At 51.0% G+C, this 26447-nt stretch overlaps 3 protein-coding genes across 10 annotated transcripts; all 3 read right to left on the bottom strand.

Annotated features, from left to right (window-relative positions):
• Positions 1-4: 4 nt before the first annotated feature.
• On the bottom strand, positions 5-14463 carry ZSWIM8 (zinc finger SWIM-type containing 8). 8 transcript variants are annotated; one of them, XM_029245282.1, is made up of 26 exons: positions 13710-14462; positions 11436-11589; positions 11095-11189; positions 10674-10921; positions 10466-10573; positions 10272-10353; positions 10031-10151; positions 9428-9629; positions 9104-9279; positions 7736-8729; positions 6849-6980; positions 6537-6716; positions 6251-6434; positions 5940-6038; positions 5221-5345; positions 4532-4772; positions 4275-4433; positions 3940-4168; positions 3473-3762; positions 3095-3318; positions 2096-2587; positions 1669-1852; positions 1388-1564; positions 1108-1227; positions 676-786; positions 5-547 (listed from the first exon to the last, which is right to left on the bottom strand). In XM_029245282.1, exons 1-26 carry the CDS (start codon positions 13915-13917, stop codon positions 99-101), a joined length of 5784 nt encoding a protein of 1927 aa, XP_029101115.1. In that variant the 5' UTR covers positions 13918-14462; the 3' UTR covers positions 5-98. The 8 variants fall into 8 exon arrangements, with proteins under 8 accessions (XP_029101115.1, XP_029101116.1, XP_029101117.1 ...); XM_029245283.1 differs by having other exon boundaries at positions 10749-10921; positions 13710-14461; XM_029245284.1 differs by having other exon boundaries at positions 1693-1852; positions 10749-10921; positions 13710-14461.
• A 1590-nt stretch (positions 14464-16053) lies between these two features.
• On the bottom strand, positions 16054-17349 carry CHCHD1 (coiled-coil-helix-coiled-coil-helix domain containing 1). Its single transcript, XM_029245701.1, has 3 exons — positions 17187-17349; positions 16943-17061; positions 16054-16352 (listed from the first exon to the last, which is right to left on the bottom strand). The coding sequence occupies exons 1-3, from the start codon at positions 17308-17310 to the stop codon at positions 16239-16241; spliced, it is 357 nt and encodes a 118-aa protein (XP_029101534.1). The 5' UTR covers positions 17311-17349; the 3' UTR covers positions 16054-16238.
• A 3986-nt stretch (positions 17350-21335) lies between these two features.
• On the bottom strand, positions 21336-26317 carry FUT11 (fucosyltransferase 11). Its single transcript, XM_029245468.1, has 3 exons — positions 25570-26317; positions 24557-25182; positions 21336-23141 (listed from the first exon to the last, which is right to left on the bottom strand). The coding sequence occupies exons 1-3, from the start codon at positions 26275-26277 to the stop codon at positions 22994-22996; spliced, it is 1482 nt and encodes a 493-aa protein (XP_029101301.1). The 5' UTR covers positions 26278-26317; the 3' UTR covers positions 21336-22993.
• Between the last annotated feature and the right edge of the window lie 130 nt (positions 26318-26447).

The raw sequence follows: 26447 nt of genomic DNA, 5'->3' as shown, positions 1-26447 counted from the left end.
AGCAAGTATCAAGATTTTCCTCTGCCCCAGTTCAAGGTTCATCCACACATGGAGGGAAAGAAGGGAAAGGCCCAGGCAGACGAGAGTAAAAAAGAAGTTTATATATTTATAAATGCCAAATAAATACCAGAGGCCACCCAACGCCCCCTCCCAGACAGGGCTGTCTCCCCCAACCCTAGGCTTCTAGGGTCTGAGACATCTTGGCCCCAAGAACAGCTGCCAGTCTGGGCTACCAGGGAACTGAGTGGGGATGATCTGTCCAGCCAAGATTCATTCCCCCTTTGTGAGGGGTCCCCATAGCCACAGGCTTGTGTCCCTGTATAGGGCCCTAGGGGGGCCAGACTCAGGGGGAGAAGGTGGTCATCTCGAGTGAGACCCGCTGCCACAGCTCCTTGGTCTGTTTGCTGCGCTTGAGATTCTGCAGGATGTCGTTGAACTGCATCATGCCCATGGGTGTCAGGCAGAAGGCGCTGCGAGCACTGCGGATCGCGTTCACAAAGTCGTCGTAGTCGGCAGGGGTCAGGTGAATCAAGCGGTGGTGGATGTACTGGAAGACGTGGGGAGGATAAGCCACTAAGCACAGAACCAGGCTCCTCCGCCCTGGCGTGCTGGGTGATCTGTTCCCTGCCTGCCCAGAAGGTGTTCCACCCTGCTCCATACTTCCTGGGTTATCACCTGCATGTATGCCTGCTGGCAGCGCTGCACCAGTTGGTGGAAGGCCGGGGCACGCAGGTGGTTGTGGGCATGAGCGGGGCTCAGCCGCTGCAGCGTCTCCATGACGATCTCCTGCAGCACAAACGGGCTCAGCACCCCCTTGGCTGCCCCCACACAGAACTGGTGCACGTAGTTCACTCCTGGGGGGCAGGGGGAGGGGCATGAGACGGGGGTGGCCACCTCTGCCCTAGGGACCCAACTTTAATCTCAGCTCTGGCCTGGCAGAGAGCCTCCCTCCACCCCAGGAGCTGAGGTAGCCCCCCGCCCCTCGCGCACGCACACATACCCGACCAAGGCCTCAACTCTGAGCAAGAGCTAGGAAGGAGGTCTGGGATGGGAAGGTGGGGGGAGCAGGTGAGGGCGGACAATGGTCCTGGGGAGGGGAGGTGTTACCCAGCTTTGCTGCCAGCCCCAGCAACCATTTGACATCATCAGTGTAGGGGGGGGAGCGGGAGAAGTTGTTGGGGTGATCATTGTGTGCCCGGCGACCCAGCATCTCCAGTGCCAGCATCCCTGGGAGAAAAGGGTGGGCACGTGGTGAGGGTGCGTCCTCCACCCTCTACCTCAGCCTCGTACCTGACCCCACAGTAAACCAATTAAGAGGTATGGTGGGGAGGGGTCACGGAAGAGCCTCTGGCTGCAGGTGGGGGCACAGGAAGGGCCCTCCTCTCACCGACACGGTAGGCGGCGTGCAGGTGGTGTAGGCTGTGCGGGTTGACAGGCTGACTGTGAGTCTCCTCCTCGGGTGGTGGAAAACCCCCGCTCACCAGAGGGCTGGGCTGTGTGGGCAGGGCAGGCAGTGAGGCACCCTGGATGGCCGGAAACGTGGAAGCTGGATGGACACTGCTCACTGAGGGTGGGATGAAAGCCACATGAGGAACTCAGAGCCCAGAGAGGGACAGAGAGGATTCCCTCCCCCCCGTCCCCTGCCCGGTGTGCCTCCCCTCCATTCACCTGTTCCCTGTCCCCACAACTCACAGGCCACACTGGTGGGCAGTGGGAGCCCTGGCTCTGTGTGGTAGGGATGTACTGTGATGGGTGCCATGGAAGGGACGGGGAAAGACACAGCAGTGGCGGCAAGTGAGGGGGGAGTCACCGAGTAAGGGTACTGAGCCCCCAGGAATGCAGGATGCACACCCTCGAGGCGGGAAGAAAAAAAGGGAGATTCCAAATTATATTAGGATGTAGCTCTTCCCCGTTCATCCCACAGCTGGGTATCCTGCATTTCTTATCTTAGTTGGGCTGGGTCCCGCGACTCCCGCCACCTCACCAGGACTCTTGGACAGCGCTGTTATCCTCCCGGAGTACCCCACTCCAACCCCCCGTGAACTCCCAATGTGCTCCCACATGCCCAATCTCCAGTAGAACACTGCATACTCACCTGTGGGTATGCAGAGCTGGGCACAGGGAAGACGGCAGGCCGGGGCATATGAGGCATGGGGTGGGCGGGGTGAGCTGGGTGGGTGAGGTATTGAGGGCTGCAGGGCAGGTGGGGCTGTAGAGCAGTGTAGGGGTGCAGGCCAGGGGAATGACCATGCCCCAGTCCTGGACCCGGATATAAACTGGACCCCACCGAGATGACTGGCACCACTGTGGCCGCTGTCACTGCTGCTGCCGCCGCCGCCACTGTAACCGGCTCAGTCCCTGGGACCCCCCTGCCCTCAGGCAGCCCCCGCCCAGCCTCCCCAGCTGCCCTGATCCCACTGGCACTACAGCTTGTAGCCCCTTCACGGGCTGTGGATGAGCCACCTGCTGTTTGCTCATATAGCCAGAACCACTGGTGAGCAACCTCAAACAACACTTCGGGGTATACGCCCCCACCCTTAGCCGCCTCTTCCACTGCCATGCAGGCCTTCTCCAACATCAGGTTATCCTGGAAGGGAGGGGCACAGAGGGTTAAGGGGGAAGGGCTTTACTCAGGGACAGTTCTAGATGACATTCCAATGTCTCCCTCAGAGTTGGCTGGTTCCTGGGGAGGCATCTAAGGTCAGGGCCAGTGCCCAGAGTCAGTGTCAGAGCAGTGAATGCTTCACACAATGAACAAACACTTGTTGACCAGTCCCAGTTCCAAACTAATTTAGCTACTCCCAGCCAAGTCCCATCATCTCCCTGAGGCTTCCCCTAAGGACTCCACCCTGGTGATCATCTTGGTCCCTAGACTATAGGCCACATTTCCTTACCTATGAAATACGAATAATCCTGTTCTCAGAGTTGTAAGGTAAAGGATGTAATAGATGTGAAAGCACATTACTATGTCAAGTGTCACCATGAGAGGACCAACTGGATAGTTTGTGAACTCCAGGATATGGGAATCAGGAGCTGGACCCAACCTCCCTGCCCAGATGCCCCAAAGCAGGTCCGCAATTGCCTGTAAAAATACCTGCTCCTTGCACTGCACCAGGGCCCGCTGGATCTCATTGGGGTTCAACGCATGGGCATGAGGCAGGCAGCTTAGGGCTAGTTCCGCCGCTGCCCTCACCATATTGGAGTCTCGTGCCCGTGATGCCCTGTCAGCCAGGGATGCAACCTCAGGGGGTGTCAGGTGCCCATCCCAGCATTCTACCAGTATAGTCAGGGCTGCGCTGCCAATCTCCATTGCCTGGCCTTCAGAAAAAGGAGAGAAAAGCAGAGTGGGGTTAGCACGGGCAATGGGAATGGGAATGGCATCTCTCCTATCAGGTCAGTAACTCCACAAGGATATGACTTATCATCATCGATTAATCCCCTTCCCATACCCAAATCAAGATGCTGGATTTACCTGTAATCCAGGAAACGTGGGAAGAGTAAGTACGTGAGAGCCAGTTGGGAGAAACAAAGTTGTGCAGGCCAAGGGCATAAAGCCCAATCTCGAAGGCGCAAAGGTGCAGGTTACGGTGAGGACCCTGGTGGCCCCCTGAGGAAGATGGATGTGTGAAAATGGAAGTGCTGCTGTTGCCCCCTGCCTTGATCAGCACTGTCTTCGCCAGCTCGAAGTAGAAGTGTGCAGCTGCCTCTGACGGCTGATTGGGTACATGGGGGGCATGACTCTCAGGACGGCGGCCCTTGTACCTGAAGGGGCAATGGGGTAGGGACAGGGATTGGGGTTTCTCTGAGGTGGGTGTCCAGGTAGGTTGGAAAAGACCAGGGTAAGTGAGGATGCTGACGGAGACAACAGTTGGATTACACTAGGGATGTGGCTCTCGGGGTGGGCCAGGTCAGAAGACAAGGATGTTTTTTCCCACTGACCTGCCAACTTCAACTGTCTTCGCCCGGGCCCCTCCACTGGCACTGGCCCGGCGACTTCCACTGGAGGACGAGGAGCCAAGGGAGTCTGAGGACGAGCTGCTAATGCTGTCACTGTCCTGTCCTCGGCCCCAGGAGGTAGGGGCCCAGCCCCCTCGAAGTGGCCTCCGGCTTAAGGTTGGGGAGCTATCCGACGTTGTTTCAGGGGCACTGCTGTCAATGCTGGCCATGCCTAACCCCCCCCCAAGACAAGACAGTCTCAGAAGTCAGAAGCTCCAGAATTCAGACTCCAACCTTCAGGAATATCCTTCCCTCCATGTCATCCCATGGGTTGTTACCTGTGTGCTTCTTCTTAGGCCGCCCTGGTGAGCCCCAGCCCCGTCCATTGTAGCCTCCACGGCTGCCAAGAGCCAAGCGGCTGGGGACCTTTCCCTCTGGTCTTGGGGTCAAAGCTGCCTCAGATGGGAGACCCTCACAGGGGGAATGTGGGGAACTCTCTGCGTAGGGAAGACAGGACATTGGGATGAGCCTGGGAAAGGGGGGCCCAACACAGCTCCATACCACACATCCCCCCTGCCCAGTGCCCCCACCTCACCAGGCACATTCTTCTCTGTGAAGCCCTCAGTGGGGCCTGGCCCAGCCCCTGCCACACTCCCTGGCTGAGCAGGCCCTGCAGAGCCTGAGGTCAGAGGTTGCAGGGCCCCTGGAGCAGATGGGCCCCCATGCTTTGAAGGAGACCTCTGGCTGGCTGTGGCCGGGCGGCTAGATGAGTAGAACGAACTCAGTGTCTGTGGTTTATGCGTCTGGCTCTCTCGATCCAAGAGTTTGTCTAAGATCTGAAAGACAGAGAAGCGGTGACTGGATGCCCTTTATCTCCTGACTTCTATTACTTTTCTTTCTCCTTGAAACAGCTTAATACTTCCTCCTCAGGAAGACTTTCCCAGTTCTAACCACAGGAGAACCTGCTGGAAGACAGGGGCTGGCTTACGTATCTTGGTATCCCCTATAACATTTACCACAGGACTAAGTATATTGATATTCAATATATATTGAAATAAATGAATGAATGAACGACTTTATGCCCCCTGTTTCTCTTCTTCCACCCCAAGCCCAAGCATTCCTATAAGAACCATTGGTCTCTCATGTTCTTTACGAGGTGTTCCCAAGATTCCCCCGGTATCTCCTGTAGGTAGAATAGCCCTTCCATTATACTAGAAACCCCTGAGAAAGGTGATAAAATTTGCTCTCTCTGCCTGTCGAAATCCCAGTACCTCAATCCCTTACCTTTTTGAGTTTGGCCTGGTCGTCTTTGTAAGTGATCATTAGTGCCAGGGCCAGGTCACCCTTCTCCCGACGTGTGCCTTCACATAGCAGGGGATGCTCCGCCTCACTCACTGTTGTCTTCATGCCTGTGAGAAAGAGGCGCTCATGGGGTTTGTGAGTAGCCATAACTTGCAAGACAGCCAAGGGTAAACAGGCCAGGGCTCCCCAGCCACTAGCATGTGAAGTAAGGAGTTCTCCTGGTCCAACCCACCTTCCCTATGGAAGATGCCCACTGCCTAATACATCTGGCCTAAGCTCTGGTCTGCTTTTTAAGACCTTCATAATTTGGCCTTCTCTATCACCCCAACATATCCATCACTTCAGGGAAGTTGGGCTCCCCACTCTCATGAAGACTTGATTGCCCCTGTCTTTATTCACAGTGTTTTGTCCCCCTACCTAGAACTTAACTGATCTTTTAACCCATATTCCATACTCTATCCCCTTCCTAAGGCCTTTCCCTAGAGTCCTGTTTTGCTGTCCTTATAACACCGAACATTCATAGCCCACGTTTCTGCCCTCAATTCTTCAGTCTCGTAGGCACTATGTGTCATGGCACATACATGTCATGCTGGCTTTCCCCTTACCATAGAGCCCCTTCAGAAGAGGGCTCATGTCTCATGCACTTCAACGCCTGGGCCAGGCTTAGCTCACACACGTGCTCAAGACACTGACAGACTCACCCAAGGCAGCAACTGCTGCTTCAAATCCCAGCTCCTCATCCCCAGGCATCTCGTTGTTCCAGTTGCGACTTGGGGGCCGGGAACCCGTGGGAGAAACCACTGGATAAAATTTGGGGTAAGTTAAGAAGACAGAAATAGCATGGGACAGAATGAAAAGGGAAGAAACCCAAGACACTCATCATTCCAGATCCTTCCATGAAGCTGCCCGATGCTTCTTACAGGCGATTCAGAGCCTTGGGGCTCTTGGTTTCTCTTTAGAGAAAGCTACCCCTGCCCCAGTTCCCCACTTTCTGTAGTGTCAGGCATCATACCTGGAGTACAGAGAACATCAAAGATGAAACTGGCCAACATGAGAGGCAAAACAGGCCGATAATCACAGAGTGTCCCCTCCCGAAGCTCCTCTGCCCGGCAGCGCACAGTACTCATCTCACTCGGACCCAGAGGAATCTTCTTGAGCAGGGTGGCCACCTCAGACTCCTGATATGCCAGCTTCACCTGAGGGCATAGGGAGGAACTAAGACCTCAATCACCCCAATGGAGATCAAGGTGTGAGTCTCTGAGGAGATGGCAGTGCAAGATTCAGATAGAACTTCTGACCTCCAAGGCCTTGGTGGAAGCTGGGGGCCGCTGTAGCTCCAAGGCAAACATGCCCACTCGGAAGGCCAGGTTGTGGTGCTCTGGGCGCTCACTTAGCACTGTTAACAGGAAGGCCGCCTTGGTCAGGGTGTTGGTAGCCACCCAGGTCTGACGGCTTGTAGAAACCTTGTTCTTCTTGCCCTAAAGAGGGAAGCACAAGGAGGCAGGCAGATGAGTCTGACTCGCCTTGGTGGAGGGAGGAGACTCTAGCCTGGGGTGGGGCATGGGAGAGGGTTATGGGTAACTGGGGAGGGAGGGGGGATTCTCTCTCACCTTGGCAGGGGGCGGCTCTACCTTGAGGTCAGGTGGGTTGGCTAGCAAGTCCTGGGCAAGCTCCACGGTGAGGCGGGAGGCCTCACTGCTATAGCCGTGAGCATGCAAGGCCTCAGCACAGGCAAATAATATCTGGAAAGAGGACATGGGCACCAAACATGTTGCAGGACACCATACTCACTCATGCAGCAAATATCCCATGAGCACTTGCTATACACTGGGCCCTATGCTAGTCCTGGGTATACCAGAGACTCACAGCACATTAGAGAAACAGACACATAAACACACAAACAGGTGTGAAGCTGGCTACTACTGGGAAAGGTCCAGAGGGGAGCAGATGGGCAGGATACCTCAATGGGACTTGGGGCAGAGGGGCAGTCTCAGGGAAGACCTCCTAGAGGACATGATCTCTAAGATCTCTGAGGCCTGAAGAAGAAACAGGGGCTAACCAGGTGAGATGAGGTAAGAATATTCCAGACAGAAAGGCCAATCCGTACAAAACTATGGATGTAAGAGAGAGCATGGCAAGCTACGGGGATGGCTCAACTGAGTGTAGTATAACTGACATAGTAGCTAGATGAGGCTGGAGAAGCAGGCAAAATTCAGAACAAGTGAAGCCTCATAGGTCATGCCAAGGCCCTTCATCTTCACCCTAAGGGTAATGGGAAACCACTGAAGAGTTTTAAGCAGCAGTGACAAAATTATACATTCCAGGAAGATCAACATGGAGAGAAGAGAATGGACTGCAGGCAGCGAGGCCAGTTAGGAGCCTGCTGCAGGATTCTAACAGTCACACAACAGTCCTGTCACTCGCAACCAGAGGCAGGTGGTCCCTCTCCCAGCTATGGCTAAGAGGCACCCTCAGAGTCCCCTCCAAGCCCCCTCACCTCCATGCGGCTCTCCTGTTCCAGTGGCTTCAGTCCGGCAAACAGGTCGTGTTCCTCCCCAGCCCCGCCCTCAGCCTTCTCTTCCTCGCCCCCAGCGCCATCCTGGGCATTCAGATAATACGCCTGGTAGTCATCCTCCTCCTCTCCAACCGCAGGGGCTGCCTCTTTGGTTTTAGGGAGCCCATTGCCACTCTCATCTGTGGAAGCGAGGTCGTCCCGGGTACAAAGCTCCCTGGGCAGTAGGCCAGGGGGGCCAGCGGAGGCTGTGGAAGGCTCAGGCCCTTCTGAGAAGTACACGCCACCATCTTCTTCGTAAGTATCTGGAGGTTCAGGAAGGAAGGTAGAAGGGCCTCGGGAGCCACCAGGGTGAGGGCAGGGTGGTGGGCTCTCTGGGAATCCACCAAAGGTGCTGGCCTCTGCACCCAGGGCCAGGCTGCTATCATCCAGGCTCATCTCAGCCAGATCCGGCTCCAGGGAGCTGTCTTCACTGCTCAGCCGTCGCTTGCTCCCGCTGCCTGCTGAGCCCTTGCCCCCACTGCCAGCCCCCCCCAATGCTTTGGCTTTGCCCCCACCTGGACCCATCTTATGCAGAGCCTTATCTCCCCCCTCGGCCGAGAGGCGGCGGGGACCCCGCTGCGATGCGAGGACCCCCTCACCCAATCCCTTGCGCTTGGCCCCAGGCTCCTTGGGCCGCACAGCTGGCTCAGCAGGAAGAGGGCGGGGCCGCTCTCGGGATTCTTCCAGGCCCCCGGATCGGGAGGCACCTGGTCGAGGGGGCAGGGCTCGGGCCCAGCACAGGGCCAGCTTCCTGTCAGTGGCACTGTAGGTGACACCGGGAAGGGGGTAGGCTTCTTCCCAGTTGAAGTAGCAGGCCTCCACCGCCGGCCGGAAGCCAGGGAAGAGCCGCTCCAGGGTCTTCTTGTGCTGTCCCCGCTTCACGTTCTCAATCACCTTCAGCTGCCACTGGCGCAGCTGCACACACAGCTCCCGGCGCCTGTGGGAACAAAGCGGGGGCCAGGAGGGCTTGTAAGGCCTACACTGCGCCGAGCAGGGACCGGAGGAAACAGGGAGATGGTATTCCCCGGAAGCGGGGCACAGGGAAGGACCCCAGGAAGCGCTTCTTGAGCCAGCCCCATAGACATCACTCGAATACTCAGGGATTTGGGAAAGTGGGTTATTTAGAGGAGGGATGGAAGAAAGCCTCTCAGGAAAAGAACTCATAAATCACTGGAAACCCTAATGCTCAGCACCTCCCATTTCCCTAGGACTAGAAAAATGGTACGTGTGTCTATGTACAGGAGATGAGGGCTCGATCTGTCCAGGGCTGGCCCCATCTCCCGGCGGTGGTGAGCCTTGGGGGAGACTCACCGCTGGGGGCTGAGCGCAGGGTCCAGCACAGCCAGCCTCCACAGTGTGACCATCTCGTCACACATGCTGGCGCATGCGTGGGCCGCCACCTCTGACTGCCCGTTGCTGCGGCCTGTGTGCCCACTGGCGCTGCTGTGTGAGGCTGAGGTGCGCACGCTGTACCACCAGCCTGTTATCTGGAAACAAAGAGGACTCTGAGATGAGCCTAACAACTTAGAGGAAGACAGAGGAGCCCCACGCAGTGTCCCTGTCATCAACAGGGGAGTGCGGTTAACGGCGGGTGAGGATGAGCCAGCACGGGCCTCCCCAGCTCTGCGGGATTACCTGTTCGTAGGTGAGGCACTGGTCGGTGAGGATTTCCAACAAGGGGGCAGCATTGCTGTCCCTCCGCTTGAACATCTCCCGCACGATGCTAAGCAAGTTCCAGACTCCCTCTGGCTCGCGGCCCCTCAGTGGGCGCAGCAGACATGCCCATTCAGCAGCAGCTGGAGGCTCCGTGGAAGACAGATACATGGAGTTCACATCACTGTGAAAGTCGCAGAGTGGAAAATGATGACCCTAAGATGGGGCTGAATAAAGCAGGTGAAAGAGCAACAGGACTTTGACACAAAAGGGGTCAAAATACAGAGCACAGGGGAAAAGGTATGACCCAGACAAAAATTCTTAATCGCCCTCTGCCTCAGTTTCCCAATCGCTGAAAGGAAGCAAAATAACTCCTGCTCTACCTAAGGGCAGACCACTCTGTGACTACATAAAATTGTCACCACCCACTGATTTCACTAGTAACATGTCGTATGCGCCAGGCAGTGTACGAGTGGGGGGGGGGGGAGTGGGAGAGGTATGCATTACTAAAACAAAGAAACTGGCCATGGCCCGAGGGATGCGCCCCTCCCACCACAGACACAGGCATGAAGAGATCCTGTTTACCTGAACACCACAGGGGAGGGGCCACAGAACTTGTGCAGTGTCTTCTTGATGTTGTCAGTGAGTGTTGATTCATCCAAATACCAAGTACTCTGATCAGAGGCAGACGGCCCTGCTGTGGGGTCTGGGGGTGACAGGCAGTCCGTCACCTAGAGGTAGGAGCCTGGATTCGCCTTTAGTAAGTGGCGCTCTGCACCCCCAAGCTTGCTTTCTTCCTGCTGCCCTTCTTTCTCACCACACTCACCCGGGGCTCCACATACTGTATTGATGGCTGTTGACTGGGAGGAGAGGAGTTCATCCAGGAGACGCTGGGCTGTGGGCAGGATCTGAGGGGGAAAGGGACACAAAGGCAGAGGTGACCCAAGGAGGCCTGGGCCTAACAGGAAGGCTGATATGCAGCCCTGGACTAGTCAGAGAGGGTGTGTCAACCTCCCTCACCTGCTGAGGGAGCTCACTGATGAGGTACTGAGCAAACTTCTGCAGCTGGTCCCTCTGCAGTCGAGACAGGGACTCTGACACTGGGGCCCGCAGGCAGACTGCAGAAGCCTGAAGGGAACACCAAGAGAAATTAAACAATCTGGGAAAAGGCTTGCTGACATCGGAGCTGGGGACAGGGAGGCAGAGTAGGAGAGGAGAGGGGGCTCACATTGTGGCCAGGCATGCAGCAGAGAAGGGGGGGTGGAGCGGAGAATAGGGCCAGGATAAATTGGGAGGGCCTCACGTTGTGGATGCGGAAGAGACAGAGTGCCACGACGTGGGTGCACCATTTGGCCCCAGCCCCACAGGTGCAGCTGCAGGAAGTGACCCGGCAGCGGTCAAACATCACAGCCACGTTGTAGGCCCCTTTGGGGGGGACCATCTGAGGTGGCACCACTGTAGCACTCAGGTGGAACCCTGGGGAGAAACATAGGTATGGTCAGGGAGAGCCACCAAGACACAGGTCTCTGCCCTTGACCCTGGCCCTGCAGTTCTTCAGACAACCCGCTCCAGCTTCTTGCAGTAGTTCCTTAATTCTTAACACAGGGGGTGGAAGGAGCAGGAAGTACCAATTGGTGAGGGGCCCTTACCAATCTGCAGGGGGTCCTTCACAGCCCTCATGCGGAATAGCTGATCCCCTCGCTGGAACTCATCTGCACTGCCGTTGGCCAGGCAGGAATACAGTCTGGGAGTGAAGAAGAAGACATGGCCACAATGCAGCAAATACCGTTCCACAGACCCTGTCAGAGACCACCACGCCCTGGGCACTCTCCCCAGTGTCACATCGTGCTGGGGAAAATCCCAGGTACTCCCTGCCCCGGCTGCCTCCTTACCGCAGCCCCAAGTACGGTGCCCTTTGTTCCATAGGAAGCCCAGCGCACGGTGTGGAACATCAGGACCCCACTCCCCACCGTCAGTCCTTTAGCCTCACCGAATATCCTCTTCATTCTCAGGGAAGCTCCAAAAAGCAATTCGGAGTTGGAGCTGCTCAGGCACCGGGGGGTAAACTTTCTCCACCACTTCAAATGGGATATGAAACGCCACCTGTTTTGCTGACAGCTCCACCAGCGGGATCACCAGTCCATCTTTGGAAACAAAGGTTGAGGTAAGGGGAAAGAGGAGGGGAAACAAAAAGGGCCATGATTACTTGGCACCGATGCCAATGCCACATCTTGATGCGCCCTCCCCCCTCCCCGCCTTCACTATGAAGGAAAGAGGACATCTGGATGAAAAACCAACGGACCCTCCTGTGAGGATACACTAACCCTTAAGACTCCATCTGGGGAAGGAGAGCTAAACAATCCCCAGCCTACAGCCTGCTAGAAGATACCAGGGATATCCCAGAAACTCCTAGCCAAACAGGTGTGTCCCAGGATCCTAGCAAGTAATGAGTCTCACCTGGCTTGGCATCTAATTTCCCATATTCCTAGCACTTGAGATTCATATTACATTGTGTATATATCTCCTCTGGCATTCGCTTCTCTAAGTGCTTTTTTTTTTACTGTCCCTTTCTTTTTTACTATCCCTTTTTTTTTTTTTTTTTTTTTTTTTTACTATCCCTCTAAATGACTCCATGCCTCCATCTAAGGAGGGAAGATAGGCCAGAGCCCAGAAGAGTTGAGAGGGACCTCCAGAAGCAAGAGAGAGTCTGCACTTTCTCTGGCACACCTGAGCCCTGGCTTCCCACAGTGGATGCCCTGGGGTGTGGGTTGGGGGTGGAGAGGTTACCCCGAGGGAACCTGGCTGCCACTCCTGGACTCACCTGGAGTAAGATGGAGCTACCATTCAAAGTTTCCCACACTGTTTTAATCAAAAAGCAGTGAAACGCAACAGACTGCATATCTCACCAAATTGCTAGTCAGATTAAAAGACATATAGAAAATAATGGTGCTGAAAGGAACCTTTCTAAAAAAAAAGTAAGTCTTCTTATTTTATAAATGAGCAACTGAAAAAGGGTAGGGTTGGCAGGGGAGGGGGGGAATGCCATGCTTTCCTAGATTTTAACCTGTTCATAAAGATACCAATATGCTGAAAATCTTCACCACCATCTTCAGTTACTTCCCTCAAAGTGAGGGAGCTCTAAGCCTACCCACACATGCAAATATGAAAGAAGCAAAGAGCCCATAGAAGACCCATAGCGAAACTACCTATGATGTGTGTGTGTGTACAGGGCATATGCTATCTCTCCAAATGAAGGTAAATATTACCACTCCTAAACAGTGACACATGTAAATTTCCCTCTGTCCCTAAGGGGTGCTGGAAATCTCTCCGGGGCCTTTTGGAAAACAGGACCTTAGAATGTCCAAAGTAGAATCACAAATTAAACCCCTCAACTGGTGAAAAAAGTCCACTTCCAATGAAGCTCAAACTGTGCCTTGAGGAAGGCAAGAATGTGGTGAGTCCTGAGTCTGCGGGGCTTCTGTTATCACTCTCTTCTCCATCTTCTTTAACAAAAGCAAAATTCTTCACAGCACTCATCAGAAAGACCCAAGGATGAAAGAAACTCAAGTGAAAAGCAAGAAGAGTGTTTCACGAGACTCAAGAGTCAAGTACGCACACTCTTCCCCAGGCCCCAGATGAAGGAAATCTAAGGCTTTAGTACAGTGGTCCCAGGCTTGGCTTCTGACAGATGTTCAATATGGCCAGGAACCAAGTCTCTGATCTAAACCTATGTGACACCCCTCTCGTAGGCCAGTTCACCTCCACTTTGCTCTGGGTGGAATCCCTTCTTGGTGCATCGGGGATCAGAGATCATCACCTTGAATCAAGAAGCTCCCAATACACTTTGCAATGGGGTGACACACCTCAAGTGGTCACTTCTTCACAATCCACCCCCTACCCACATTCTTTTCTATTTTCTGGCCTGCCTCAGGCTGAACTCGGTAAGTACTCCCAAGTCAAAGAGGGAATTCTTCTCCTTTACCCCATCTCTTACGGCAAATGAACCACAGAAGATCTACTTTCTGTCTTTAATCCTATCCTATCCAACCCAGAATTTCCCAGCCATCACTCCAACACACACACACACACACACACACACACACACACACGCAGGTGTGGAGAAGGCAGCCCCAGGAAGACCGGAAAAGCGAGTCGTGAACAGCTCCCGAGCAAGGACAGCTTGGGACAGCTCCCGAGCAGGGACAGCTCTCAAGCAAGGCCGGAGCAGGGCCTGCCCGCTCCCCTCCTTCCAGCTCACCCTCACCTCGCATTCTGGTACCGCCACTGCCACCTCCGCCACCGCCGCCAGTGGGGGAATTGGGCCCCGCTGACTGTTTGCGCCATCCCCGCCAGTTCTGGCAGAGGCTCTCGGCCTCGGAGATGAAAGAACAGAGCGAATCCTCCTCAAAGCGGTCCGAATCCTCGAAAGAGAAGCGCTCTCCGTCCTCCCACTCCGCGAACATCAGCTCCATGGGGCCCGCACCCCCCGGGGCCGGGTCCCCCCCCCGCGGATCCGGGGCCTGGGCCGCCGGCCGGGGGCTGTGGGGAGGCCCGGGGCCTGAGGGGCGAGCCGGGGCTGGGGGTGGCCGGGGCGCTCAGGGCGGCCGTGCCGGGCGAGGATCTCAGGCCTGGGAGAGACACGGGACGGGGCCTTGCCCAACTGCGAGGTGTGAACGGGGATCGTGGCCAGTCTCCGAGATTCAAGGCCCGGACGAAGCGCTCGGAAGCCGGGGCCTCTTGGCGGCTGCGGCGCCGCCTCCCCCATCAGCTGATCTGAACTTCCGGCCGCGCCGGCCACCACCACTTCCGCCCTCGCGCGCCCAGGAACCCGAGCCGGTACGCGCGGGTATAAGGAACCTGTTTAATTGCTACATTTCCTGCTTTTTTTTCTCGAGCCCACCCCCAGATACCGTAAGAGGAAGCCAACCCCCAAAAATATACGAAACGACTACAGATCCCAGCAATAACCCGGCGTCCATAATGTCCCAAAGAAATAAGCAGCCGCCACGCATGTCGGGAGTTGTAGGCTGTCAAGAGACAAACACAGGAACTATTGGGTGGAGTTATTGTCCTAACTCCGGATAGGTCCCGGGGGCCGCATCACCTTCTGGGAATTGTAGTTCAGAAGCCTGCATTCCAGAAGACTTTTTAATGGGGTTTAATTGGCGAAGCAACAGGAAAAGAAGGCGTTTGATTTCAGGAGATGGTTGCACTGTTTGTCAGTGGGGCCTTTGAGTCCAGGGGTTCCTAGCCTTTTTCTGTGCCATGGGCCGTTTAACAGCCTGGTGAAGCCCCGAGACCCCCTTCTCAGATTGTTTATAAGTAAACAAAATAAAAGAATTACAAAGGAAACCTTTTATGTTGAAATACAATTATCAAAATATTAATAAAACAAATTTGTAACATAGTATTTATTTATACATTAAATAAGATCCAGCAGCAAGTGTAATAACTACCATAATATTGAAGTGATGAATTTAAATATTGAGATACTGTGATTTCACATAGGTATTGCTAGTAATACTGTGGTTTGTTTCCCACCGCCCTAATTGAAATGCTCAATCTAAGTTGTGGTTAAAGATAAAATTTTTTTCTCATCCATATTCACAGACCTCTTACTGGGAGTCTATTGACTGTAGGTTAAGAACTTCCAAGGCTAGTCCAAAATGCCTAAGCACTGAGCTTCTTCCTAACAGCTTGCAGAACTAGGCAACTGCCCAGTGCTCCACCAATGGGGTATGTGGACTATAGAAAGAGGTAACTGTGGGGGGGTCAAGGAGGCACGGCCCCTTCTTTATCTTAATAATTATCCCACTGGAGCTTTAAAACCCCCAATGATCCCTTTGTACATTTAAAGGGATGTATGTGCTGTAAAGTATATAGAAAAGGTTAACTCAGTTATGCCTGGAAGGGCAGAGTATACATAAAATGCTATACAACTGTTCTAATATCAGGAGGTCACAAAAGTAAATGCCTTCAGCAGCTAGGCAGATAACTTAATGAGAGAAGTGAACAGGTGATACACAAAGAAGATAATTGCCAATTAAGTCTCAGTCTCATCATTTGGGAGAGTCCTGTGGCCAGATCCCTGGAGAATGGAGACAAACGACAATCAGCTCTACTTGATTAATCTTTATTTCCATGTGGGAATAAGAAACTACGGTTGCCAGATCTTTTGATTTTTTTAAGAAAAGCTAAAAGGTGGGCTTTTTATGACATTTTTCCTATTTTTGAATGTGGTCAGCTAATTTAAAAACAAAATTTTAACTGTGTGGACCAAATAAAATTCATCTGCAGTAACTTTGGGTCATCAGTTTGTGAACTTCTGATTATTCCCACAGCACCCTGCAGGGGTTATGCACAAAATAGGTAGTCGCTAAATACTTACAGATGATGGCAAAAAACTCTGCATATAGACAGACTCCAACATCCTTAATGCATCCAAAGGCAAGGGCATTTAATGGTATACAGGACTTCAAATGCAGGACAAGACAAAGGTTTTTGTCCTGCACCTGGTGCAAATTAGGGAGCAAAGACCTTCCAGAGTGTAGGGGAGGACACAAGGTTCAACTATGGTGGGAGTACCTAATCCACAACAAAAGGCCAAGTTCTCTTCAGAGGATTTTATTTCAGCATAAAGCATAATTTCCACCCACATAATGATTCCAAAGGGTAAAAGAAAGTGTTTTGCCTCCTACTCTTCAAAGACAGCATGGCAGTGCAAACATCTCTAAAATGCCTCTGCATAGTTCTCAGAAGCTATAGTCCAGTCATTGAAAATGCTTCTCCATTTTCAGCTGACATGAGGTTTGTTAGGAAACCTATGTAACAACTTATTCAATTTCTTGGGGGGTAAACTCCCCAACTCTCCCAGGTCCTCCTGGATTGATCTCACTTTTCGGGCTGCCTGAAAGAACAAAAATTAAAATGATAGCTCCAAAGTTGGCCCTGACCTAAGCTAATAGTTCTCACAACACCCCAAATCACACTAAGGTATTAACCAGCCTGGAGATCTGTGTCATCTTCCCAGTCCCCTTTCATCAAAAGGACTTGGGATCCAAGAATGACTGTATGGTCTGAAGCTACCATGCCAGCTGGCAATTAAGTCTAGGCTGGAAACCAAACAACCTGTCCTTTACTATCTTTAATTCTACTTCAGACAATAATGTCTATTTGAACAGCAATTTAAACTTTACAAAGTGGTTTTCCCATTCATCTCTTCACTTGACACTCACAAAATTCTGTAAGGTGGATACTAATATTAACCTCATTTTGCACCAAGTAAAGCTAAAACCAGTGAAACAAATCGCTCAAGATCACAATGCCTTCAAAACGGTAACCTTTCCCACTTTGGCGTGACTCAGGTAGCTTCCAAAAACTTCCTCGCCCTTTTAGAATGAGAGGGACTTTCTTATCTCCTAGCAAGAGACAGTAAGAAACATTACTGTATGCCCCCCATTTTCCTCCCAAAAGGGCACCCCAGGAGTCTCCTGTCACCTCAGCCCTCGAAGCACAATCGAAGAAGTCCTGGATCTCTTTTTTGCACGCTTCGTCGCGGAATTCATTCTGCTTCCAGCAAGCCATCATTACTGACATCTCCGTGATACAAGTCGCCTCTGGAAGAGCAGAACGCGGGGACCCTCAGTCACAAGGAGACCCTTACCCTCCGGCCCTCCCACCCAGCAGCCATCTGCACTCCTCCGACTTCCGCTCTGGGGCCTCCACGGCTCCGACTGCTCACCGCCCTTCTCCCGGCGCCGTTCCCCGACACGGTTAGCTAGGATGAGGGGCTTGTTGGGCTTCAGTATGGGCTTCCGCGGGTTTCCAAACCTTGCTAACCGACCCCGGAGGCTGGGCGTCGCCATTGCTCACCGAGCTCCCGGCAGGCTCTGCGGCGCCGTGCGTGACCCTGCGTGACCCTGCGTGACCCCTACGAGCTCGACGAGACTCGGCGACAACCTCTCCCACCCCCCACCCCCCGCTCCCGCCCCAGCATGCACCTTTTTCTTTTTTTGGCGGGGTCGCCTTGATGCCGGGTTCGGATCCCGCCTGGTGCAGACCCTTGTGCAGGTTAGGAGGGGAGTCTTTGGGACTCTTTTGTGAATCTACGCTGACTCTTGTAGGCTCCGGGCTCTGAAGTCTTGGGGCAGTACTGGGCCGGGAACACCCAGGAAAGAGGCCTGATAAATGGACTCTAGTTTCTGGTGGTAAAGTCTGGATTAGAGGGTGATTGACACAGGCAAGGGCAGAGAGAATAGGAGCGAACCAAAATATGAGAGTTTAAGATGCTACGTTGGGAATGATTTTATTTTAATAAACCTTTAAGAACTTGGTTTTGATTACCTTTAGAGCCACTCTGAAGCCGCGAAGAAAAATAGGCTCATTTACTCTAACAGCTGCTGCTGCTTAGATATCGTTTGTTCATTTGTAGTGATCTCACTGGATTGGGTGAGGTTTAAGCACTTTCTCGCATTCATCGTTTTAGTTAATCCTCTCGCCAATCCTCTGAAGGTACTTAGCAGTGCCATTCCTATTTATACACTTGGCCCTTCAATTATGATGCCTGGCTTTAATCAGACTTGGTTCTAAGTTACTTTTTTCCCCCCGCCCCCTCCTCCCCACCAAGTGACTTTTAGCTGTTTACAAAACTCAACCCAAAGATGAACCACTCATTCTCAAGGCATTTACACATGAGCTCCAAGAAGTGTCTCTGGTAATGGAAGCATAACTTGGACAAGCTTGTAGTTCATAAGATGACTACTATGGAGAAGCAATATTTAGTGTGTGCTAATCACTTATCACAGATGTTTGGAATCTTCCCATTTATCTCTGCATGACTGGTTCTTTTTCTTCTACTGAGTCCCAGTTCATGTCAGAGAGGACTTCCCTGACTTCCATCCAAACCACCACCAACCTGTTTTATTTTCTTCAGAGTACCTATCATAGTCTGGATTATCTTGTTCATTTATTGTTTGTTTACAGCCTTACCCCCCAACACCCATTTAAAATGTAAGCATCATGAGAGAAGGGACCTTGTCTATCTTGTTCAGTGCTGTATCCCCAAGGCCTAGAGTAGTGCCAATAAGTACTTGTTAAATGAACAAATGTTTGAAATATTTTTGCAAGTCTCCAGCTTTACCATCTTCACCCCAGAAATAAAACCAAGCAGAAGACAATGTTTAAAAAGAAGCCATTTATTATACAAAATTAAACCTGTGATAATCGAAGAAGCAACTCGGGAATAATAAAGGCATCAGCCCCATGCTCCACCCCCACTGCAGCAACACAAATAAAGCTAATTCCTATCAGAACTTCTACCACCAATAACCCCAAGTCTGCTACTGTATACAGAGCAGGCTGGGCCCCAATCCAGAGAAAATTCACATTGCTTGCTTTCTCCACAGAGAAAGTGAAGCCTTTAGTTAGATAGCCATGTGGCTATTCCTGGTTCTGCTTTCCCTTGTAGAAATGTAGCACCTGGTTTTGAATACTTTTATGGTAAGAGGAATAAAGGAGAAAGTCTGGGAAGCACTGACCACAAAGCAGGCATGAGTCTCCAGCCACAATCATTCATAAAAAACTGGCCTACTTTGTACATAAAAGTGCTAAGGTAATGCCAGTGTGAACTGTTGTAATTAGACAGGAGAGGTAGGGATGATTCTACACCTTGCATAACCATCACCTACCCTTTTCATTGCACATAATGAAATTTGAGTCCTAACCTTATTTTGCACTTGGGTAATAATGTATTTTGCACTATATAAACTAGCATCTGCATTTAAATAGATTGCAAGTTTAGAAATCAGAGTCCTGAATTTGGCTTCTTTTGTGAGAGTCCTTAGTATATCAAATTTTAACATAATTATTTTCAAAGGTCTGTCTTTCTCTCTTATTCTTTTCTGCAAAAGTCCAAACAGAAAACTTTCCATGCTGTTATGAAGGGCATTGTTTATTAAATAAAATGAAAAAAGGGGAGTTCCCCAGTGGTTGGGCCTCTGTGCTTTCACTGCCGAGGGCCCGGGTTCAGTCCCCGGTCCGGGAACTGAGGTCCCACAAGCCATGCAGCACAGCCAAAAAAAAAAAAAAAAGGAAAAGAAAAACGAACCACCCTGGCAGTGAAACCCAGCCTAAATTATAGCTTTGCTTGGCCACATCTTTAGGACCCTAGTTGTTGAAGCATCTCATATATAAACAATATATGAGCACCCCATATATATAAATGTTTATTGCGAGGTCTGTTGCAGAATTTCCATTTTGCAGTATATTATATAGTTTCACGTCAACCAAAAATGGTAAATTCTCTGTAAATCTTCACCCCATTCCAAGCAGGTGCCATTATTTTTTTAAATAAATACTTGATGTTAGCTTTGATCTAGCTCTAAAGAGCTAGATTTCCTAAATTTAAAAACAAGCTGGTGGGCTTCTCTGGTGGCACAGTGGTTAAGAATCTGCCTGCCAATGCAGGGCACACGGGTTCGATCCCTGGCCCCGGGAAGATCCCACATGCCGTGGAGCAGCTAAGCCCGTGTGCCACAACTACTGAGCCTGCGCTCTAGAGCCCCCGTGCCACAACTACAACTACTGAAGCCGAGCCCATGCTCTGCAACAAGAGAAGCCACCGCAATAAGAAGCCACCACAATGAGAAGCCCGCTCATCACAACAAAGAGTAGCCTCCGCTCGCTGCAACTGGAGAAAGCCTGCACACAGCAACGAAGAAACAACACAGCCAAAAATAAAAACAAATATGGGCTTCCCTGGTGGCGCAGTGGTTGAGAGTCCACCTGCCAATGCAGGCGACAGGGGTTCGTGCCCCGGTCTGGTAAGATCCCACATGCCACGGAGCAGCTGAGCCCATGAGCCATGGCCGCTGAGCCTGCGCATCTGCAGCCTGTGCTCCGCAAAGGGAGAGGCCACAACAGTGAGAGGTCCGCGTACCGCAAAAAAAATAAAATAAAAACAAATAAATTAATTTTTAAAAAAGCTGGTATATCACACACAGAACAGCTTAGCAGTCTGCTCAAAATATTAAAAACGCTCAACATCATTAATCATTAGAGAAATGCAGATCAAAACTACAATGAGATATCATCTCACACCAGTCAGGATGGCCATCATCAAAAAATCTAGAAACAATAAATGCTGGAGACGGTGTGGAGAAAAGGGAACACTCTTGCACTGCTGGTGGGAATGTGAATTGGTACAGTCACTATGGAGAACAGTATGGAGGTTCCTTAAAAAACTACAAATAGAACTACCATAAGACCCAGCAATCTCACTACTGGGCATATACCCTGAGAAAACCATAATTCAAAAAGAGCCATGTACCAAAATGTTCATTGCAGCTCTATTTACAATAGCCCGGAGATGGAAACAACCTAAGTGTCCATCATTGGATGGATGGATAAAGAAGATGTGGCACATATATACAACGGAATATTACTCAGCCATAAAAAGAAACGAAATTGAGCTATTTGTAATGAGGTGGATAGACCTAGAGTCTGTCATACAGAGTGAAGTAAGTCAGTAAGAGAAAGACAAATACCGTATGCTAACACATATATATGGAATTTAAGAAAAAAAAATGTCATGAAGAACCTAGGGATAAGACAGGAATAAAGACACAGACCTACTAGAGAATGGACTTGAGGATATGGGGAGGGGGAAGGGTAAGCTGTGACAAAGGGAGAGAGAGGCATGGACATATATACACTACCAAGCGTAAGGTAGATAGCTAGTGGGAAGCAGCCACATAGCACAGGGAGATCAGCTCGGTGCTTTGTGAGCGCCTGGAGGGGTGGGATAGGGAGGGTGGGAGGGAGGGAGACGCAAGAGGGAAGAGATATGGGAACGTGTATATGTATGGCTGATTCACTTTGTTATGGAGCAGAAACTAACACACCATTGTAAAGTAATTATACTCCAATAAAGATGTAAAAAAAAATTAAAACCCAACAAAACCTTATAGAAGGACAAGATTCTATTATACATAGTCTGTACTGAAGTCATAAGCATCATCTTCCTCTTCAGTCTTTACAACTATATATATATATGTTTGTAAATTAATGTGTGTATATATACATACATACACACACACTAATTTAAACCAGACATATTGATAAGCTATGGAACTTCTCTAGTGATAACTCATTAATACAACATTACAACCAGGGTAGTTCTAAGATCCAAGGTATTCTTTCTTGTTCCACTGCCCCAGAAAAAGCAAATGGTCTCCCTGTCCATTAAGCTGTATGTTTAAACCACAGCAATAGAAGGATCTTACCTCCCTAAATCTGACTAACAACTTTTTATTTAGCCAGCCACTTGTGATGGCTTAAATGTCTTGCTTCGCTTCTCATGCCCTTGAGCTTAGGTGGGTGGGCTCCATCAAAATGTAGTCTCAGTAAGTACTATAAAGTTGTGCGTTGTAACAGTAATAGAGTGAATGAAGTTGGAATATTTATCCCACTTAAAGTGAAAAGTGCCACAGAATATGAAAGAATTACTAGAGCTGTATTGCTGGGCTGTTTTTTTCTGCCATAATTTTCATGAGTTTTGGGGGGAAATGGACTTTTGTAGCATATAAAAATAATAGAAGAGTTCATTAGGCAGACAGAAGAGATCAAGGACTTATAAAAATCTGCACTTAGATTCACCAACATTTCAAAATCATTATAGCTTTTTCTGCTGTCATTTCCAGCCTGAAACTCCATCTCTAATCTAAAATAGAGCAGGACAATTCATTAAATTGGCATGACATTTATTAGCCACTGAATCTTTCTACTCATGAGTGGAGAAGGAATTTCAGATATGCCCTAGATAAGAAGCAAACCAGCAGTAAGAAAAGCTGTCAAATCTACAGGCAGTTTAATGCTGGGGAAAATGAATGTGGGAATGGTGGCAAGGCTACTCCGTCTCCATCAGAAATTGTGGAAAACCAGGAAAGAAAAAGCCATTCAAAATGAAAAGGTTGACATGAAAAGCAAAGTAAATGATATAAAAAATACAACTCCAGAGAGCCAGAATACAACCCCCCAGGAGTTTTGCTTCACCACCAACATAACAGTTTATAAAGCAAGAGATGAGGAAAAGAGATTGGGAAAGGTACTGAATAATGAATGGTTTGAGGAATAGCACAGTAGTTTTCTAAAGATGCTAAACCTGGCCCATCTTACCTCATTCACAGCCAAGTACTAACATGTTGTCCCAATCACGACTGAGAGGATGATACGGCTAGAGAAATAAGCAGTTCTTTAAAATTTTTGTTGATCAGCACCTTTAATCAAATGGGTGTTTCAGGCTTCTGGTTCCCACTAAACCAAGAACTGGATGCCTCCATCTCTCCATGAGGAGAGGCCCTATTACCATAGGCTGAGACCCTGGCTACACATCTTTAGGATAAAATATCAGTAGATATAACTTATTCTTTGAACTCATGGTAAGACAGTGCTCATTAAGAACTTGCGTAGCAGATACCCTTCATGTCCCACGCTAGAATAAGGACTTCCATCTCCTTAGCTCTATCAAGTTAAGGACTCTTGCAAGAGTAATTAGAGATTTTGGTTCCTTTTCATGAAGATCTCAGTTAGGTAATCCCAAAATTTCCTCTGCAGTGTTTCATTGTTGTGGATCATGGCAGTGAGAGCTTCCCCCTGGTCCAGGCCTTGCCAGTAATCTTGCAGCCACATCTCCTTCCAGCTGAAACATCAAAATGGGAGTTGGATTACGGAACCTCAGCACAGCTATGAGTCCTACCTTTCTCTGAATGGCCAAAGAAATCTTAAGCAGATACAGTGGTTTATGGCTAGGACGAGGGATCCGCTTTGAGGAAAGGAAATGTGAAGTAAACCCAGTATTAGTCCAAGTGACAGGCAGTAAGCCACAAACACAAATTTATCACACAACACCCCCCCTCCCCCAATGAGTTAAATTTCCTGACTTGCCTGCTCTTGGTCCCTAAATGTGGAGGGAATTAAGAGGCAGGCAGGACAGGGGCCAAACTATGGACACAGTAATCTCCCTAAGAAAAGCAAGGGGGCATATTTAGATGGTTACCTTTCATGTTACACCTATTTCAATAATCAAAATGAAAGTGCAATAGTATCCAGTGTCTTGATGAGACAGAACCTGAATGTTTCTCTTTTTTTAATGTGTTACACTTTTCCTCTGACAAATCATAATATTATGTTCAGCACAAACTAGATACAAATTACTTGATGTAAATTACTGGATACAAATTACCTCCACTCCCAGGACCAAACTGTGCCTGCCCTCTGCTGCCATCCACTGTCCAAGGTGATCTCTGCAGGACATTCTAGCAGCCTCTCTTTCTCACGGCTAATAATCTTTTATCACCCCTCCCCCCAACAGGTGTGGTTTGCTGCAAGTGGCTTCAACATTTCCCCACCCCACCTCCCATGCTGACCTTGTTTCCCAATGTCACCACCTTCTGCCACCTACTGCAGTAGCCCCCTCACTTCCCTTCCAATCCACACTGCCCACCATTGTTAATCATCCTTTGAAAGCATCCCTTCTACTCTGTCTAGGACAAACATATAATTTATCATCCAAATCAGGGTAATCTTAAGAGTGAAAGGAGGTGCTGTTAATAGTTACACCAGGTTAACAGGTATAAACCCTGATTGTTGCAGACAAACCTCCCTCAGAATACTCTCTTCTGTATCTCTCATCCCCAGCCCCACCATGCTGAAGGTGCTCCATAAATAGCTGAGTTGATTTTCAGGACAGTCCAGCTCCAGAGCCTAGTATTCAGAATATGTACAACCTGGCCCAGCTTTGTCTCTCCCCCATTGCTTCCCTGAACGGGCCCTCTGCTCTAGTTGAAGCTTTTTTTGAACTACTGCAAACATTGTTTACAAAAGCTGATTTTTGTATGTTGTTGCCCTGAATGATATCTCACATCTTTTACTGAGCTTTCGCAGTTTGTCTTATCCCCACAACTAGACTCTTGATACCTTAAAGGCAGAGTGATCCCATGTCATAATTTCCTTATACAACATCCCCTCAGCACCTAGTGCTAATTTATTGCCTGCAGGAAGCAAGTCAGTAAATCATTTGATTTGACAGCCACAGGAGACCCCAGCTACCGTTACCTGTCATTCTCAGGAATCTCTTCCACACTGCCAAAGCCAGGTGTGGGCACTGGGCAGTCCATGTGTGAGGGCTGGGCAATATGAGGCTCAGGGACAGGGATGTCCCCAGGAGAGGCTGCATGGGCCTTCTCGGCATCCAGCCGAGCCAGTTCGTGGTCACAGACGAAACACTCGAAGCCGTTAAGGTAGTTAGGCAGTAAAGGATCATTCACTCCCCACTCCCGCTGCTTCAGACTATCCAGAAGGAACTGGTTGGTGATGCCCCCAGGTTGCTTGTATGCCAGGTATTTCATATATTCCTCATCATTTTTGTCCAGAAAGTCAATAAACTCTGCCAGCTTCTGCGGCGACTCAAAGTCGTCAATGAGGATGATGGAGTGATTGTTGGGCACCCAGTCCCTCACAGAGGGAGAGCCGCGGTACACAGGCACAGCACCGAGGTGCATGGGGCGCCACAGTTTTTCCGTCATGTAGTCGTCACAGATGGCATTTTCGAGGGCCAAATGAAACTTATAGCGGGACAAGAAGGCCAAGAGTTCTGGATCCTCAGTGGTGGCTGTGGCTGTGTCCTGTAGCCGCGGCGTGGGCAGCTCCCGATTCTTCAGGCATTTCCCATATGAGTCCACCTGAGTGGGGTACAGCACGCCGTCAAGAGGGTATGGGTAGCGTATATATGGACATATATACACTACCAAATGTAAAACAGATAGCTAGTGGGAAGCAGTCGCATAGCACAGGGAGATCAGCTCGGTGCTTTGTGACCAGCTAGAGGGGTGGGATAGGGAGGGTGGGAGGAAGGGAGACGCAAGAGATATACGGGGATATATGTATATGTATAACTGATTCACTTTGTTATAAAGCAGAAACTAACACACCATTGTAAAGCAACTATACTCCAGTAAAAATGTTAAAAAAAAAAAAAAAAAAAAGATATGTCACGTCGGCCTGGACACCAGGGGTCGCGGCCTCAGCCCGGCGCGCCACCCTCCCCTTCCCGCCCCGCCCTCACCCACCGGGATGTAGCGCATGAGCTCGCGCACGTAGCGGTCCCGGTCCGCAGGCACGTCGCAGTGGGACTGCAGGTAGAGCAGCGGCGCGTAGCCCCGGCGGCGCCAGTCCCTGCGTTCCGGGAGCGGAGGCGCCGCGCGGCGCAGATAGGCGGTCCCGGGCAGCCACTGCAGCGGCAGCGGGTAGTCCGAGTGACGGCTGAAGGTGGCGGTAAGATTGAAGAGGCGGATGCCCGGACTGTGGCTCAGCAAGAAGTTGTTGAGGGGCGACTCCTCGTGCAGGAGCGCCCAGCTCTGGTGCGCCAAGCGCGGCAGCGGCGCTTCGGACGCGCGGAAGTCAGTGCCGTAGAAGAGCAGTGCGCGCGTCCGCGAGTCTCCCCGCACCCGTCGGTCCCGGGACGCCACGCACGCGCCGCGCGCGCACTCGATGCGCTCCGAGTCGCCCGGGAAGTGAGGGAACAGCCCTGGGCTCCACCATAGCAGCACTGGCAGGTCCACCGCCTCCCCCCTCCCCAGCCGCGGGGTCCCTGGACTGCGCGCCACCCCCACTGCGCCCAGCGCGGAGGGAGGCCGGAAAACTGCGCCGTCCCACGGCTCCACCCACTCCACCTCCCCGCTGGTCTCCCCCTCCGCCACGGGCCTTGAGCCGCTGGCCGCACAGACACTAAGCACTCCCAGGGCGGCAAACACAGCCCCCGTGCGGCCGGCCCCCATGTCTACTCTGACAGCCGAAGCCCCTCAGCAACAGGCCCCGCCTCGCGGTGAGTCGCGACGCGACGAGGTCCTACGCCACAGGGGCACATGGCGCATGCGCAGCTCAGTGGCCACCTCAGCCGGCCACTTCGCGGGAGCCGCTAATCCTGGCAGGAAGTACTGCAAGGAAA

This window comes from Monodon monoceros, unplaced genomic scaffold (genome assembly GCF_005190385.1).
Source record: "Monodon monoceros isolate NGI ecotype Baffin Bay Population unplaced genomic scaffold, NGI_Narwhal_1 Super_Scaffold_4, whole genome shotgun sequence".
Classification (NCBI taxonomy): domain Eukaryota; kingdom Metazoa; phylum Chordata; class Mammalia; order Artiodactyla; family Monodontidae; genus Monodon; species Monodon monoceros.
Note: the sequence above shows the minus strand (reverse complement) of the source record. Positions and strands in the feature narration are given on the sequence as shown.